This window comes from Pleurodeles waltl, chromosome 7 (assembly GCF_031143425.1).
Source record: "Pleurodeles waltl isolate 20211129_DDA chromosome 7, aPleWal1.hap1.20221129, whole genome shotgun sequence".
Taxonomy (NCBI): domain Eukaryota; kingdom Metazoa; phylum Chordata; class Amphibia; order Caudata; family Salamandridae; genus Pleurodeles; species Pleurodeles waltl.
In genome coordinates, this window is record NC_090446.1 from 497382615 (window position 1) to 497396310 (window position 13696).

Consider the following 13696-nt stretch of genomic DNA (forward strand, 5'->3'; position numbering starts at 1 on the left):
GCATGGCACCCTGAGGGGAGTGCCATGTCGACTTAGTCATTTTATCCCCACCAGCACACAAAATCTGGCAAGCAGTGTGTCTGTGCTGAGTGAGGGGTCCCCAGGGTGGCATAAGACCTGCTGCAGCCATTAGAGACCTTCCCTGGCACCAGGGCCCTTGGTACCAGGGGTACCAGTTACAAGGGACTTACCTGGATGCCAAGGTGTGCCAATTGTGGAAACAAAGGTACGTGTTAGGGAAAGAACACTGGTGCTGCGACCTGGTTAGCAGGCCTCAGCACACTTTCAAATCATAACTTGGCATCAGCAAAGGCAAAAAGTCAGGGGGTAACCATGCCAAGGAGGTATTTTCTTACAGCTGCCTTTCACTTTTAGCCTTGATCATCTCTCCAGTGGCCTCATTCACACAACATTTCTGAAAAACTTTCTGAAATCTTGATACAGAAGGTCAGTTTGCTTACCTCCATGGGTGCTATTGAGCCGGTACCAGAATTGGAGAGGAGATGGAACATTACTCTTGCTAATTCGTCGCCTGAAGAAGAATACTGGAAATTCTTTAATGTTGCCCACTGGATGCTTTTCTGAAAGGACAAAAGCAAGATCCTTACGCTGGCACTGTTACTTTCGGTTCTTGATTTAAAGGTGTCTTTGCTGAGTGCGCTTTTACATATACTCATCCTGCAGTCCTACAGGCATCGCCCAAGGTTCAATGTTGGCCAAGACCACTTCTACTTCAGTGTTCTCCGCTTTAGCCTTACCGCTACCCTCCGGTTCACATAAGTGCCTCCCATCTTTGGGGGCTGAGGTAACATATATTCCTGTACATCAATGAGTGGCTCCTGAAGGGGGCTAGTGAGCATCAGTTGTTAGTCACCTCTACTTGATGACCTCACTCCTGACTTGTTGGGATTCACTCTCAACTAGTGAAAGACACACACTGAGCCCCACATAAAAGATCCCATTTATTGGGGCATTCCTGAACACAGTCAAGCTCATGCTTTTCCTCTGCCACAGCAAGCAGGAAACATTCAGTATCTTGTCCTGATATTTCGGGATTAGTGCTGGTTCTCAGTGGGGATGGTTCAGAGGCATCTGGTCTCCTCTTACCAAACACCAGCTGACACATGAAGACACTGGTTCAGGAACACAAAAAGATGATGGACAGAGTGCTGACAATGCGAACACTCACCCCCAGTCACAGATCTGGGTTTAATCCATTGTTCTTTTGCTCACCATGCCACCCCAGTTTGGACCCAGCCATATGTAAATCAGTCTTGACCCTGTTCCTCTTGGGAACAGTCCAGCCTGAACTGCCAGGCCAGGCCCTCCCTGGACCGGAAACAAGCATCCTGGGACCGGTTTCAGGGTATCACCCTTCTTCAGCCAGGCTAGCTTGATTCCAGTGGCACAGTGAGCAAGGGACCCACGTCTGGGCATACCCTTCCCACTTAGGGCAACTTTAGCAACACAAAAGGATGATGGACGGAGTGCTGACAATGCAAACCCTCACCCCCAGTCACAGATCTGGGTTTAATCCATCGTTCTTTTGCTCACCATGCCACATGACAGGGTCAAGACTGATTTGCATTTGGCTGGGTCCAAACTGGAATGGCATGGGCAGCAAAAAAACAATGGATTTAGGCCCAGATCTCTGTAGTGGGGGTGAATGTTTGACATTGTTCAGCATTCCGTCCATCACTTGTTCTTTTTGCATTTGTCGCCCTAAGTGGGAAGGGTATGCCCAGACGTGGGTCCCGTGCTTCCCATGCCACTGGATTCAAGCTAGCCTGGCTGATGAGGGGTGAAACCCCGAAACCGGTCCCAGGATACTTGTTTCCAGTCCGGGGAAGACCTGGCCTGGCAGTTCGGGCTGGACTGTTCCCATGGGGAACAAGGTCAAAACTGATTTGCATATGGCTGGGTCCAAACTGGAATGGCATGGGCAGCAAAAAAAAGATGGATTAAGGCCCAGATCTCTGTACTGGGGGTGAATGTTTGACATTGTTCAGCATTCCGTCCATCACTTGTTCTTTCTTTTGACACTGGTTCAGGACCAGAAATCCCAGAGGACCCACCATTCTGGTTGCCTCTCAGACTCATCCATACTCAATGGAAACTGCACAGGATAGTCAGTGGTGGACATTGGATGCCAATTGTACCTGCTGCAGGCCACGCTTCCTTGCCCACCCAGAGCTTATGGCTGTACCCTCTAACCACTGATTTAGGGAGGTCACATGGGAGTGATGGAGACGAGAACCTGCTCATTTTCACTTGAGTACCAGCTCCACATCAACCTGCAGGAGCTTTCAGCAATCTTTCGGGCCTGAAAGCATGCTTCAATCCATCAGATTAGGGAAGGTGCAGATCCTCAAAAACAACAAGTACTGTAACAAGTGGTACTGTGACAAGTAAGGTGGAGTATGGTCCTGGATTCTGTGCCTTGATGTGCTATACCTCTGGAGGCACCTGGCCCAGAAGCCAACATCTTCATCCACCTGTTGACATTTCTGAATTCCAAAGTGGATGCGCTGAGCAGGTGTCCTCTGGTGGACCACAGGTGGCATCTTCATCTTGAGGTGATGCAGGGTATTTTGCCCTAGCTAGAGCTTCTCATCACTGTTAAGAATACGTAGTGTCAACAATTTTATGCACTGGAGTTTCTTCCAAAGGGCTTGATAAGTGATTAATTCCAGCTGGGAGGGAAGGAGGAGCTGCTGCACTCCTTTCGTCTCCCCTTTGGTTTTAGAGGAATATCAAGTAGACCGGGCCAAAGTTGTTCTTATCCTCCCATACTGGGCCAGGAGAGTGTGGTGCCCTATGCTTGTGTCCCTACGCATTTTTCCTCTAATCAAGCTTCCTCTTCAGAAGGATCTTCTGTCACAGCAAAAGGTCAGTACTCCATACCAGAGTCTGCGCAACTTAAACCTTTGCTTGTGGAAATTGAGCAGCAGTAGCTATATGTATTAGACTTGCCAACCTAGCCAAATGCCCTTCTATGAAGTCTGTCTTAATTGGGTTCTGGGACAAGTGTATCACTTAGTGTGGTGACCAAAACATAGACTCCTTCCTAACTCTATTTCTGATATCCTATTTATTCATTTGTTAACCAAGCAGTGGGCACATTGAAAGGTTGTCATTTTTTTTCAGCCTTCCTTGTGTTTACCTGAGAAACCGTTATTGTGGTGTTTTTTCTGAAAGGTTTGGCCCACGTTTCCTCCCCTCCCCACCACCACTGCCAAGCTTATGAGAGCTGGCACAAGGACAGACCTGGGTGGAAGCAAACTTTGTGGTGCATCTCTCTGGGCCAAAGAACCCCTTTCTGGAACTTCAGTACCATTCTCCTGTCCCAGTGCATGTGCATCATTGTTGTGGGGGCAACAAAAATGTCAACATACAATGTGATTTTGAAGTTTGGAAAACTCAGAGCAGGAGTGCACCTTTGCAGAACCACATTGGCCATTCCTGTTCCAACAGTTACCCATTTGAAAAATGCAAGACTAACTAGCACACATGAAATAGAGATCCTGTGAAGGCTCCCACAGATAGGCACTTTGTCTTTTTAAGGTCCTGCCTTTATTTTCTGATATTTTATAAGTGAATTTCTGATTAATAATTCTAACTGCAGATTCCTCACCTTAGAATACTAACTAGGCACCAACCCAGATCCAGAAAAAAGCCTTGTAGCAAAGCTCCCACACTCCGACATTGACACCAAGGAGCACCATGTTGACTCTACAGTGATAAAGCAGAGCCACATATAAGCTGACATAATTTCCTGTCTTTCTGCACCTTCCGACGTCGGTCTGGAGCTCCTTTCCCAATTCCGTCAGCCTGCTGACAACTCCTTTACTCCTGCCCCCTCGTAAGGTTTCACGTTTCATTCTAAGCCATAAATGTAGGAAACATGTTGGTCACAGACCTGCACAAGCTGTGTCTCTGGTGCTTGGGCACGAGACATGATACAACGGTGTGCAATAAGTGTGTCGTCATGAACACAAAGATAATGTGGAACCAAATGTAAAGCTGTACGCTGCCATACACAAGAAGTTGAGGGCACACACTTAATCCAGAGATTGCTCCCACAAGAAGTCAACTTCATTAAACTCCACTAAATCGAAATTCATGTCCAAAAACAATCACAAAAAAGTGAAGCAGGACTTAACCCCTCCTGCTACTTTGTATCCAAAGAGAAGGCGCCATTTGATCCACTTAGAGCAGCTACGGTCCCATACTAACTCCAGTAAAAACTTTCACTCGGCTTCACCATCTACACCTGTCCCTCCCTTCTCAACATTGGTACTAACGCCACTGGTGCTGGAAGAAGATCTGGTGCTAATTCTAATATCTTATGTCAAACCGACTTCAGCCCGATCCTGACTGTTGATGTGCTGCAAAATTACTTGAGTGCAACCAGTCACCATATAACCTGATCTGATCCAGTGCCTCTACTAGTGAAGACATGCCAACGAAGTTTCCACACGGAAGTGGTGGATGTCCTCTTCGCCACAGACCCCGTTCCCAGAGTCAAATTATACTGTCAAGACAAGCAAGTTTAGGTGGCTTTTAATATCACGATTAACTCCTTGCAATCAAAGCTCCTGTATGTTATTTTGCTTATTTTGTCTTTAGCCCACAAAGGTCTTACAGTGGATTCTGTTAAAAGATATTTGCTGACTCTTTCAGCCTTTTTACATTTGCTGTATCAACAGTCCTTCTTTAACTCGCCTGTGGTGATGAGGTTTATAAAAGTTTTGACACATTTCCTCTTTGTCACTAGTCCGCTTCATTCACTGTTGTATCTGTTCTACATCACCTTTCTTCCATACAAACTATTGATGAAAACTCGAACGACCTTCTTTCCTAAAGTTGTGACTCCTTTTTCATAGTGCGTAGTCCTTCACCCTGCGTACGTCCTTTGCCCCTCCTCACCCATTAAAAGATGAGTAGAGGCTTCATTGGTTGGACCCCAAAGGGCTTTATCCTTTTATATTGAACTCCATCTGAAAGATCTGCTTTTTGTGGGGTTCCCTTGGGCGAACAAAGTTGAGGGTTGTGCAGAAGTGGACCCTGTTGAGTAGGCTAGTCCTCTCCATTAAGATCTGCTATGCACTGGCCAGCAAGCAGCCCCTGGAAAGTCTTACTGCCCATTTCACAAAAGCTAAGGCTGATACCACTTCGTTGGCAGAGTGTCTGTCCTTTGCATCTGTGAGGTTGAGACATGGGTGTCGGTGTATACATACCTACATGAATCGCTACTGCCTTCATCACCAGGCCAAGCTCGAAGCACGTTTAGCCTTCTTGAGACTGGGTGACTTATTGTTCTGAGTCCACTCCATAGTCCCTCCTCCTGGGGAGATACTGCTTTGGTATCTTCTTTTTAGGGGAAGATTCCGCAGTTAGAAGTATTCATTTGAAGACCAAATAACTCAATTTTGGTTATAGTAATTCTTGTGGATAATGCATCTTACTGCAGATTCTTCATTGGCCTTCCACCTCCCAGTTTATGAAATGATATCTTTTTAACAACTAAACAGGTCCCAAGTTAAGAATCTGCGCACTGCTACTACCGTTTGATTACTTTCCGCTTCATAGGGCCACAGAAAGAGACAAGCAAGAAACTGCCATCAGAGTGCAGGGACTCACTTATATGTGGCTCAGTTCTGTCTCTTTTGGGGCATATGTAGCCAATGCCAACCTGAGCTGCATGCAGTAACATTACTGGAGAAAGGTTTTCTGGATCTAGTGTGGCGGGTGGGGAGTATCTTTTATTATGTAACCACCAGAAAGAGTGTTACTGATTGTAAGTGTGTTTATTTATAATGTAAAACAACTATTACTTGTGGTATAGTTGGAACATGCCTTTAGAGTTAAAAGAATACATGTTTTCTAAACCTTTTTAACAGTGTGGTGCAAGAGAATATATTAGCTTAATTGCTACAGTGTGTTTGACTGAAAGTCAGTGTGAAAGTTTCAGGAGCTGGTTTACATTCTGGTATGTTACATTTGAGGCGGTTTGTTCTGTTTCAGTTGTATATGATGATAGTGCCGTGTTCCTTTATTTGCACTTATTTTTTTTTCTTGCCGCAGGGGACTAATCGTGTGTTATCGGAGCGCCGGTCAGAGCAGCGCAGGCTGTTGAGTGCCATTGGGTCATCAGCCTTACTGGACAGCGACCTCTTGAAACTGAATCAGTTGAAGGTAGGTCCTGTTATAGTCCTACCTTCAAGATACAGCACTCTAACTGAACAAGAGAAATGTTCCCCAGACCTAGAAAAATTATTTGGCATGCTTTGAATGTTGTAGTGTACTGTGCACTTTTTTGTTTTTATAAACACTTGTGGGAGAAAGTTGGACTGCCAAATTAGTGAGTAGGAGTCTTGAATATCTTTTATACATGACGTGTGGTTTGCCATGGCACTCACTTTGCCGTTCTTATGTGTATTTTGAGACAAGCTACCACTGTACCACCCAGTGGTGTGGGTGAAGTAAGCTTGCATTGTGTCTATATCGGTTGCCTGTGGATGTGTTTGGGGATGGGAAGCAGTAGTGGCTGCTGCTAGGAAGGGGTGGGGCGGCTGGGGGGCCGGAGGGAGCAATAATAAAAAAAAAAAATAATAATAAATAACGTACCCGTCACCTTGGTGTTTCGCCGCCTCAGTCATTCTCGCCTTCTTCTTCCCCTCCCCACCCAATCCCGACACTTCTCTCACGCTGTTACCTAGCATGAGAGAAGCGCCAGGATTGGCCTAAGCGAGCTGAAATGCAGCTAAGGAAGGGAGTGAGAGATTGCGCTTGGTCTCTGCCTTTTGAAGAGTTCTAAGTGCGATTGTCAGTTTGGACGGCCAGCCAAACTGACATGCACACTTAAAAGTGCACATACCACTCCTCCACCTGCAGACATGGAGGATGCTGGCCCTGCCCTAAATTAGTGGGAAAATAAAATGATATTATAGAGATGGTAAACTGCTGAAGGGGAGGTGTCAGAAGTCGCTGCATGTCGTATACCACACGCTGCATGCTGCTGACACCGGGGCTGGGATCGGAGCCAGAGCTTAGAAGCCTGAATCTGAGCTGGAAGGAGGCAGTTTCTCACTGTCTCTTACCCCTGCCCGACCGTCTTGCTTTGCCCTAAGAGCAGGGGCTGGGAGCGCAGGCTTCAGGGCCTGTTAAACTCAAGTGTTGGCCGGTTTGAATTAAATGGCCTGAGGCTGCCCGAGCCAACTATGCACACCCAGCTTCCAGCCTAGAGTTGTAACAGAGTCCTTCCCAACGGCTGCGGTGAGCCAGCGCAAATGCGAGTAAGGCCTCAAAAACATCAGAAGGCACAGAAAGGAGAACGCAAGGGCCTAAGGAGCTGCTTAAACCTCCAGCAACTGAGAACCGCTGGAATCCTGGTAAGTAGTGACGTAGCAGCGAAGAAGTAGCAGTTGTGTGGAGGATGCAAGACACTCAAGCTATCTGAACAAAGCGGCAGATAGCAGTTAGCACCCGGAGCATTTGGAGATATGCTACAGTGAGAGCGAGTGATGTTCGAGTGAGAGCAAGGCTCGGAGCAGTGGCTTTAGCCGTGTTGAGCGTACGCGGCAGAGAGTAGGCCAGTGCAGTTGATCCCATGGCAGGCTCCATTTGCTATTTTCCCTCTCTACTGACTGAATTGTAGCTTCCTGCATTTTTCGGCAGAAGAATTTAATTCCCCGTATTTGATGGTATCTTCTAGCTGCAGATTACTTACCTTTTGAATTACCTGGCGTCTGCTTTGAATCCGGAATCTTTTTGCTGACCAATACCCTGCACACGCCGTTGGGTGGTGTCGTTCAGATCCTCTTGCGTCGTACTGCTCCGTATGGCTTTGTCAGTGTTGTCGGAGCTGTCTGACATCACGGTCGCCTATAAAGGCACCATCCCGGCATGGTAAGTCAGTTCTTTTCCTTCTGCGCCGGCGCTGGTTTATCACAGTCTGCCACCTTCGGCACTGGGCCCGACGTTGATGCTCCCTCCTCCACAGATGCCCACTGGTGATGGAAGCTCCGTCCTCATTCCTGATGAGCCGGAACGGCGTAGTATGATGCAGATTCCAATTTGGATGGCACCGATTAGGCCCAGGTAAGTACTGAGGCTTATTATGAACAGCCATGTTCAGGTGAGGAGTGGGAGGGGTCTGAGGACCCTTTAGAGTATAGTTTGGTGCAGGACTGGTAGGATCTAGGGCAAGCCAGTGTACTGGATGCTTCTCCAGATGCTGTATGCTCTCACCTCCTAATGTAGCTATGTAGGAGGGAGCATTGTATGCCATGGTGGTGCGTAGGGCAGCTGAGGTCTTGGACCTAGACTTACTTACGGTGCCAGTCAGGACTAACCTCCTGACAGAGGTGCTTCAGCCAGGGGTTGCTACATCGGAGCCGAAGTTACCCTTCAATGAAGCCTTTACAGATGTCCTACTGGGGACGTGATCGAAAACCCAGCACAGGGGATGCTCTGGACAATCATCTGCCGCAATTGACCAGCTCCTACTGACCCTAGTTTCCTCACCCAGCGCCCCACCCCGGAGAGTTTGGTGGTCCAAGACTCCACTTCCAATGGTGCCTTCCCTTCTGCTCCCCTGGATAGGGTATCCAAGAGGCTGGACCAACTTGGGCAGAAGATGTTTTCTTCCTCCAGCCTGGCATTGAGGTCGGTAAACACCTCTTGCCTATTGGGCCGTTTTTCCCATACCTTACGGGATACAGTGGCACAGGTGCTGCGAAAGGTCCCGGAAGACGTACGGGACACTCACCCAAGCTGTCAAGGATGGGAGAGATGCAGCCAAGTTTACTATCCGGCGTGGCTTGGACACAACCGATTTGCTGGGCAGGGTGATTTCTTCAACAGTGGCCCTTTGACGCTACGCCAGGCTGTGTACCACTGGCTTTTCGGGAGATATCAAGGCAAATTTGATGGACATGCCTTTCGGTGGCTCACGCCTTTTTGGTGAGAAGGCAGACTCTGCACTTGAAAGGTTTAAGGTCTCTCAAGCCACGGCCTGATCCTTGGGCCTCTCAGCGCCTGTTCGCCAGCAGTTTTCCTATCTCCCCTTTCGAGGCTTTGGGATGGGCGCGGTACCACACCAAACACAGGTTAGCCACCATCCTCCGGCTTCACAGCATCCAGTGCAAGGACGAGGTTGTGGTACCTTCAGACCCAGAGGGTCTAGCCAGAGGTCGGCCACCACCCAGCCCAGCCCCACCCCCCTCTTCCGCAGTGCCCAAGCCCACCTAGTATGGTTCTGCAATACCATGCTTGTTCAGTTGCAGGGAGGATTCAGTTTAATCTCCCTCACTGGCGGTCCATAACATCGGACAAATGGGTCTTGCAGATCATATGGAAGGGCTATTCCCTCCCTTTCCAGTCTTTCCCTCCCTCTAACCCTCCATTTAAAGAATGGCTAATGAAGGATCATTTAATCTTCCTCTGCGAGGAAGTTACAGCTCTTGCCAAGGGAGCCATAGAAAGGGTCCCGATGTCAGAAGTAGGCAGAGGTTGTTATTCCCGATACTTTCTGATTCCAAAAAAGAAGGGGCTTCGTCCTATCTTGGATTTTAGGTACGTCAATCTCTTCCACAAAAAGTAGAAATTCAATATGTTCACTCTTGGTCTGCCCTAGCCCAAGGAGACTGGATGGTAGCGTTGGACTTGCAGGATGTGTATTTTCACATCCTGCCTGCCTACAGGCGCTATTTGCAGTTCAAGGTGGGCCACAAGTACTTTCAGTTTACTGTGCTCCCCTTCGGTCTCAACAGTGCCCCTCGGGTGTTCACCAAAGTGATCGCAGTAGTGGCAGCTTATATGCGCAGGTTAGGGATGTCCGTCTTCCCCCTACCTTGACGACTGGCTGTTGAAGGTGGTTAGTGAACTTGGATTGGGTCAAAGGCAGACTCCTCTCCCTTCCCCAACCAGATCTCACAGTAGTGACAGATGCGTCTCTTCTGGGATGGGGTGGCCTCCTGGGAAAGGCAGAGATTAGGGGCCTCTGGTCTTCTGCGGAATCCGGGCTCCATATCAACCTATTGGAACTTCGGCGATCTGGATAGCATTTAAAGCATTTTTTCCTGTTGTGAAAAGGAAGGTAGTGCAGGTGTTCACGGACAACACCACCACAATTTGGTACTGCAACAAGCAGGGTGGTGTGGGGTCATGGGGTTCTCCGAACAACAGGGCGGACAAACTCAGTCGTCGATGCCTAGCGGATCACAAGTGTACCTCCATCCAGAGGTGGTGCAAGGACTCAGAGGTGGGGAGAGCCTTGGTTAGATCTATTCACCTCCGCAGAGAACGTGCAATGTCAGCAGTATATTCCGCGTTGGTGTTTCCAGGGCCTCAATCGCTCGGTGACGCTTTTCGTCACAAGTGGAATTCAGGCCTCCTATGTGCTTTTCCACCCATACCACTTCTGCCAGGGTTCTCAAGGAGATCAAGAACGGCTTAGTGGCTCCGGTTTGGGCACAGAGAGTCTGGTATCTGAACTACTCAAAATGACCATTAATCCTCCAATCAGGGTGCCCCTTCGAGAGGATCTTCTATCGCAGCAGCAGGGGAAGGTTCTCCACTCGAACCTGTCAACTCTGTGCCTTCATGCGTGGCGATTGAGTGGCTGCAGTTGATGACTTTTGACCTTCCTCCGGAAGTCTGTAAAGTTATTTTGGCAGCCAGGCGTCCCTTCACTGAAACAGTATACTCCTGCCTTGTATATTATTGTACAGAAAGGTCCATTGTCCCTCTTTCTGCTTCTCTTTCTGATAATCTTCTCTTCCTTCTTTCTCTAGCTCAGCAGGGTTCTGCCCTGGGGCCCCCCAAGGGCTATCTTTATACCTTATCGGCTGCCTGATCAGCCTTCTCTTTTCAAATCTCCCATTGTACATAAATTCCTTAAAGGGCTTGTACATATGTTTCCCCCTAGGCCCTTTATTATACCTCAGTGAGACTTAAATCTTGTCCTCACATTTCTTATGTGTGCTCCTTTCGAGTCTTTGCATAACTGTCCCCTCCGGCTGCTCACCATCAAGGCAGCCTTCTTAGTGGCCATAACATCTGCCAGGAGGGTGAGTGAGATGCAAGCCCTGTCATCCAAGCCACCGTATCTCACTATCCATCCAGACAAGGTGGTTTTCAGAACTCGTGCCTCTTTCCTCCCCAAGGTGGTGATCCCATTTCATCTGGCTCAGAACATCACCCTGCCCACCTTCTTTTCTCCACTGCATAACTCTAAAGAAGAGGAATGACTCCATCGACTGGACCCAAAAAGAGCGTTGTTCGACCTTGACCGCACAAAAGAGTTCCGGGTGGATAACCAACTCTTCGTGGGGTCCTTTGGAGCAAAGAAGGATCGGGCAGTGGAGAAGCAAAGCATTTCACACTGGGTCGTTCTCTGTATTAAGATATGCTACGCATTACATAGGAAGAATCCTCCTGAGGGCTTGCAGGCTCATTCTACCAGGGGCAAAGCTGCTACCACTGCTCTAGCTCGGGGCGTACAAGTCCTGGAGATATTTCAGGCGACAACGTGGGCATCTTTGCACACATTTGCAAAACATTACTGCCTGGACAGACAGGTACGGAGAGATGGGTATTTTGCCCATTCAGTCCTACAGGACTTTTTAGTGTACAAAGTAGTATCCGCAGCCCACTTCCAGCCAGGAGGTTATGGCTTTGGGTATTTATTCAAAGATAAGGAATCTGCAGCTAGAAGCTTTATCAGATGAACAAGTTACTTACCATCGGTAACTAATTATCTGGTAGAGACTCTATCTAGCTGCAAGTTCCTTACACCCACCCATGCCTCCCCACTCTGCGGATATGTCTAATAGGGTTAGAGCTTACCCTTTTGAGGGCCCTAGTTTTGCACAGACAAATGTTGGTTCTATCCATGACTGCGCTCTGGTGTGGAAGTGTTGTGGATAAAAGAACTGACATACGTGCGCCGGGTTGGTTCCTTTATAGGCCACCTTGACGTCACAGACGGCTCTAACGACGCTGAGGAAGCCACGCGATGCCGGACGATGCACACGGATCTGAACGACACCACCCGACGGCCTGCGCAGGGTATTGCTCAGCAAAAGATTCTGGATTCAAAGCGGATGCCAGGGAATTTAGGTAAGGAATCTGCAGCTATATAGTCTCTACCAGATAATGCGTTACCGAAGGTAAGTAACTTGTTCTTTGAGAAGAACATTTAATTTGTATAAGCCTCTCATGCTGCAAAGTCCCCTCCTGGTGCTGAATGTGTGTGATACTTTGGCGAATAATCATGCTCTTTCCAGAAGTTGTTTTTCAAAGAAAAAGCCCTCTTTAGTGGGTCATATTAAAAGAGGGACTTTCGACAAGAGGAAAAGTTATGACAGCTAGAAAGTTTTGCTTGGGGAAGCTGTGTTTTTTTCAAGAGCTTGTTCAAAGACCAGAGCTAATCCCCTAAGAAACAAGTCTGTGCACCTGAATGCGGTGAAAGGCTTTAATGCAGTCTCTCTTTTTTACTTGAAAAAAGAAGTAGGGGCAAACAACGGGTTCTTGAGGGAGAGTTGTCAGGAATTATTTACCAAACCTCTGTTCGATATTGGGACTGAAACCTTGTCCATTTTATTTAGTGGAACCAATGGTACAAAGGAGGAAATGTCCCAGTTAATTCCTTCAGCTATGGAAAGTGCCCTGTTAGAAATGGGTTCTTTAGTGGGCAGTCTGTTTGAACCCTGTCCAAGTAGGGACCCTCAATCTAGTCAGGATAAGGGAGGTATCCACTCAGATAACCCCTGCTCACCCCCTTGGTAGCTTGGCACGAGCTGTCAGGCTTATCTCAGAAGCAATGTGTAAAGCATTTGCACATAACACACAGTAATAAATGAAAACACTACAAAAGGACACAACACCAGTTTTAGAAAAATAGCCATTATTTATCTATATAAGACGAGTCCAAATACGATAACAATCCCCCATACAGTAATAGATATATGAATTCTGCAAGATTTACTAAAAAATGCAGTTCCTTGAAGTCGATAGCTCCACCTGGGGCTATCACAGCTTCGCGATCAACAAAACCAACAGTTCAGGCCAGTCACAGGCAAGCTATGGTGTTGGAAAGACCTGCAAACAGTAGCTTGGATTTGCAAGGCATCGTGATCTTCGCAGTGAGCTCCGGAGAGCGGTGTCGCTGGTTTCTGTTCCGGAGTCGGTGCGTGGGTCGGCAGACCCTAAAAGTCATAAGCATTTAAGATCGAACTCCAGGCTGATGAAGGCAGGAGCGCTGGTGTGGATGGGGTCGGGGTTGCGGTGCGAAACGGGACGATGAAATGTGCAGTGTCACCAGGTCACGGTGCAGGCTACATCATCGTCGTTGCTGAAGCGCTGTCGTGGGTAGAGCCAAGCCAGCGGTACGGGACGGTGCTTCGTGACCCTCACGAGCGGTGTCCACAGGCCACGTTGTGGGCAGGATGCCTGGTGACGACACTAGAGTTGATGATGCTGGCATCAGTGGACCTGGGCTCCAGTACGGGATGGGGCGGTGCTTCGTGTACCTTATGAGCGGTGTCCACAGGCCACGGTGCAGGCAGCGGCGCCGGTGTTAGCAAGAGCGTCGTCATCGTGGATGCCTAGAATGCGGTGTAAGCAGGTGATGCCGGCGTGCGGGGCCCACAGGTCGCGGTGCGAGCAGCTGCTTGGTGAAGTCACCCGA

The 13696-nt window shown here is 48.3% G+C and overlaps 1 protein-coding gene across 10 annotated transcripts in view; it reads left to right on the forward strand.

The window, feature by feature from the left end:
* Nucleotides 1-13696, forward strand: part of SETD1A (SET domain containing 1A, histone lysine methyltransferase) — a 905198-nt gene that overhangs the window by 804773 nt on the left and 86729 nt on the right. For all 10 annotated transcript variants that reach the window (XM_069244167.1, XM_069244168.1, XM_069244163.1 and 7 more), the window contains one exon: nt 6088-6198. In XM_069244167.1, the coding sequence (XP_069100268.1) occupies nt 6088-6198 (111 nt within the window). The remainder of the gene's footprint in view (nt 1-6087; nt 6199-13696) is intronic.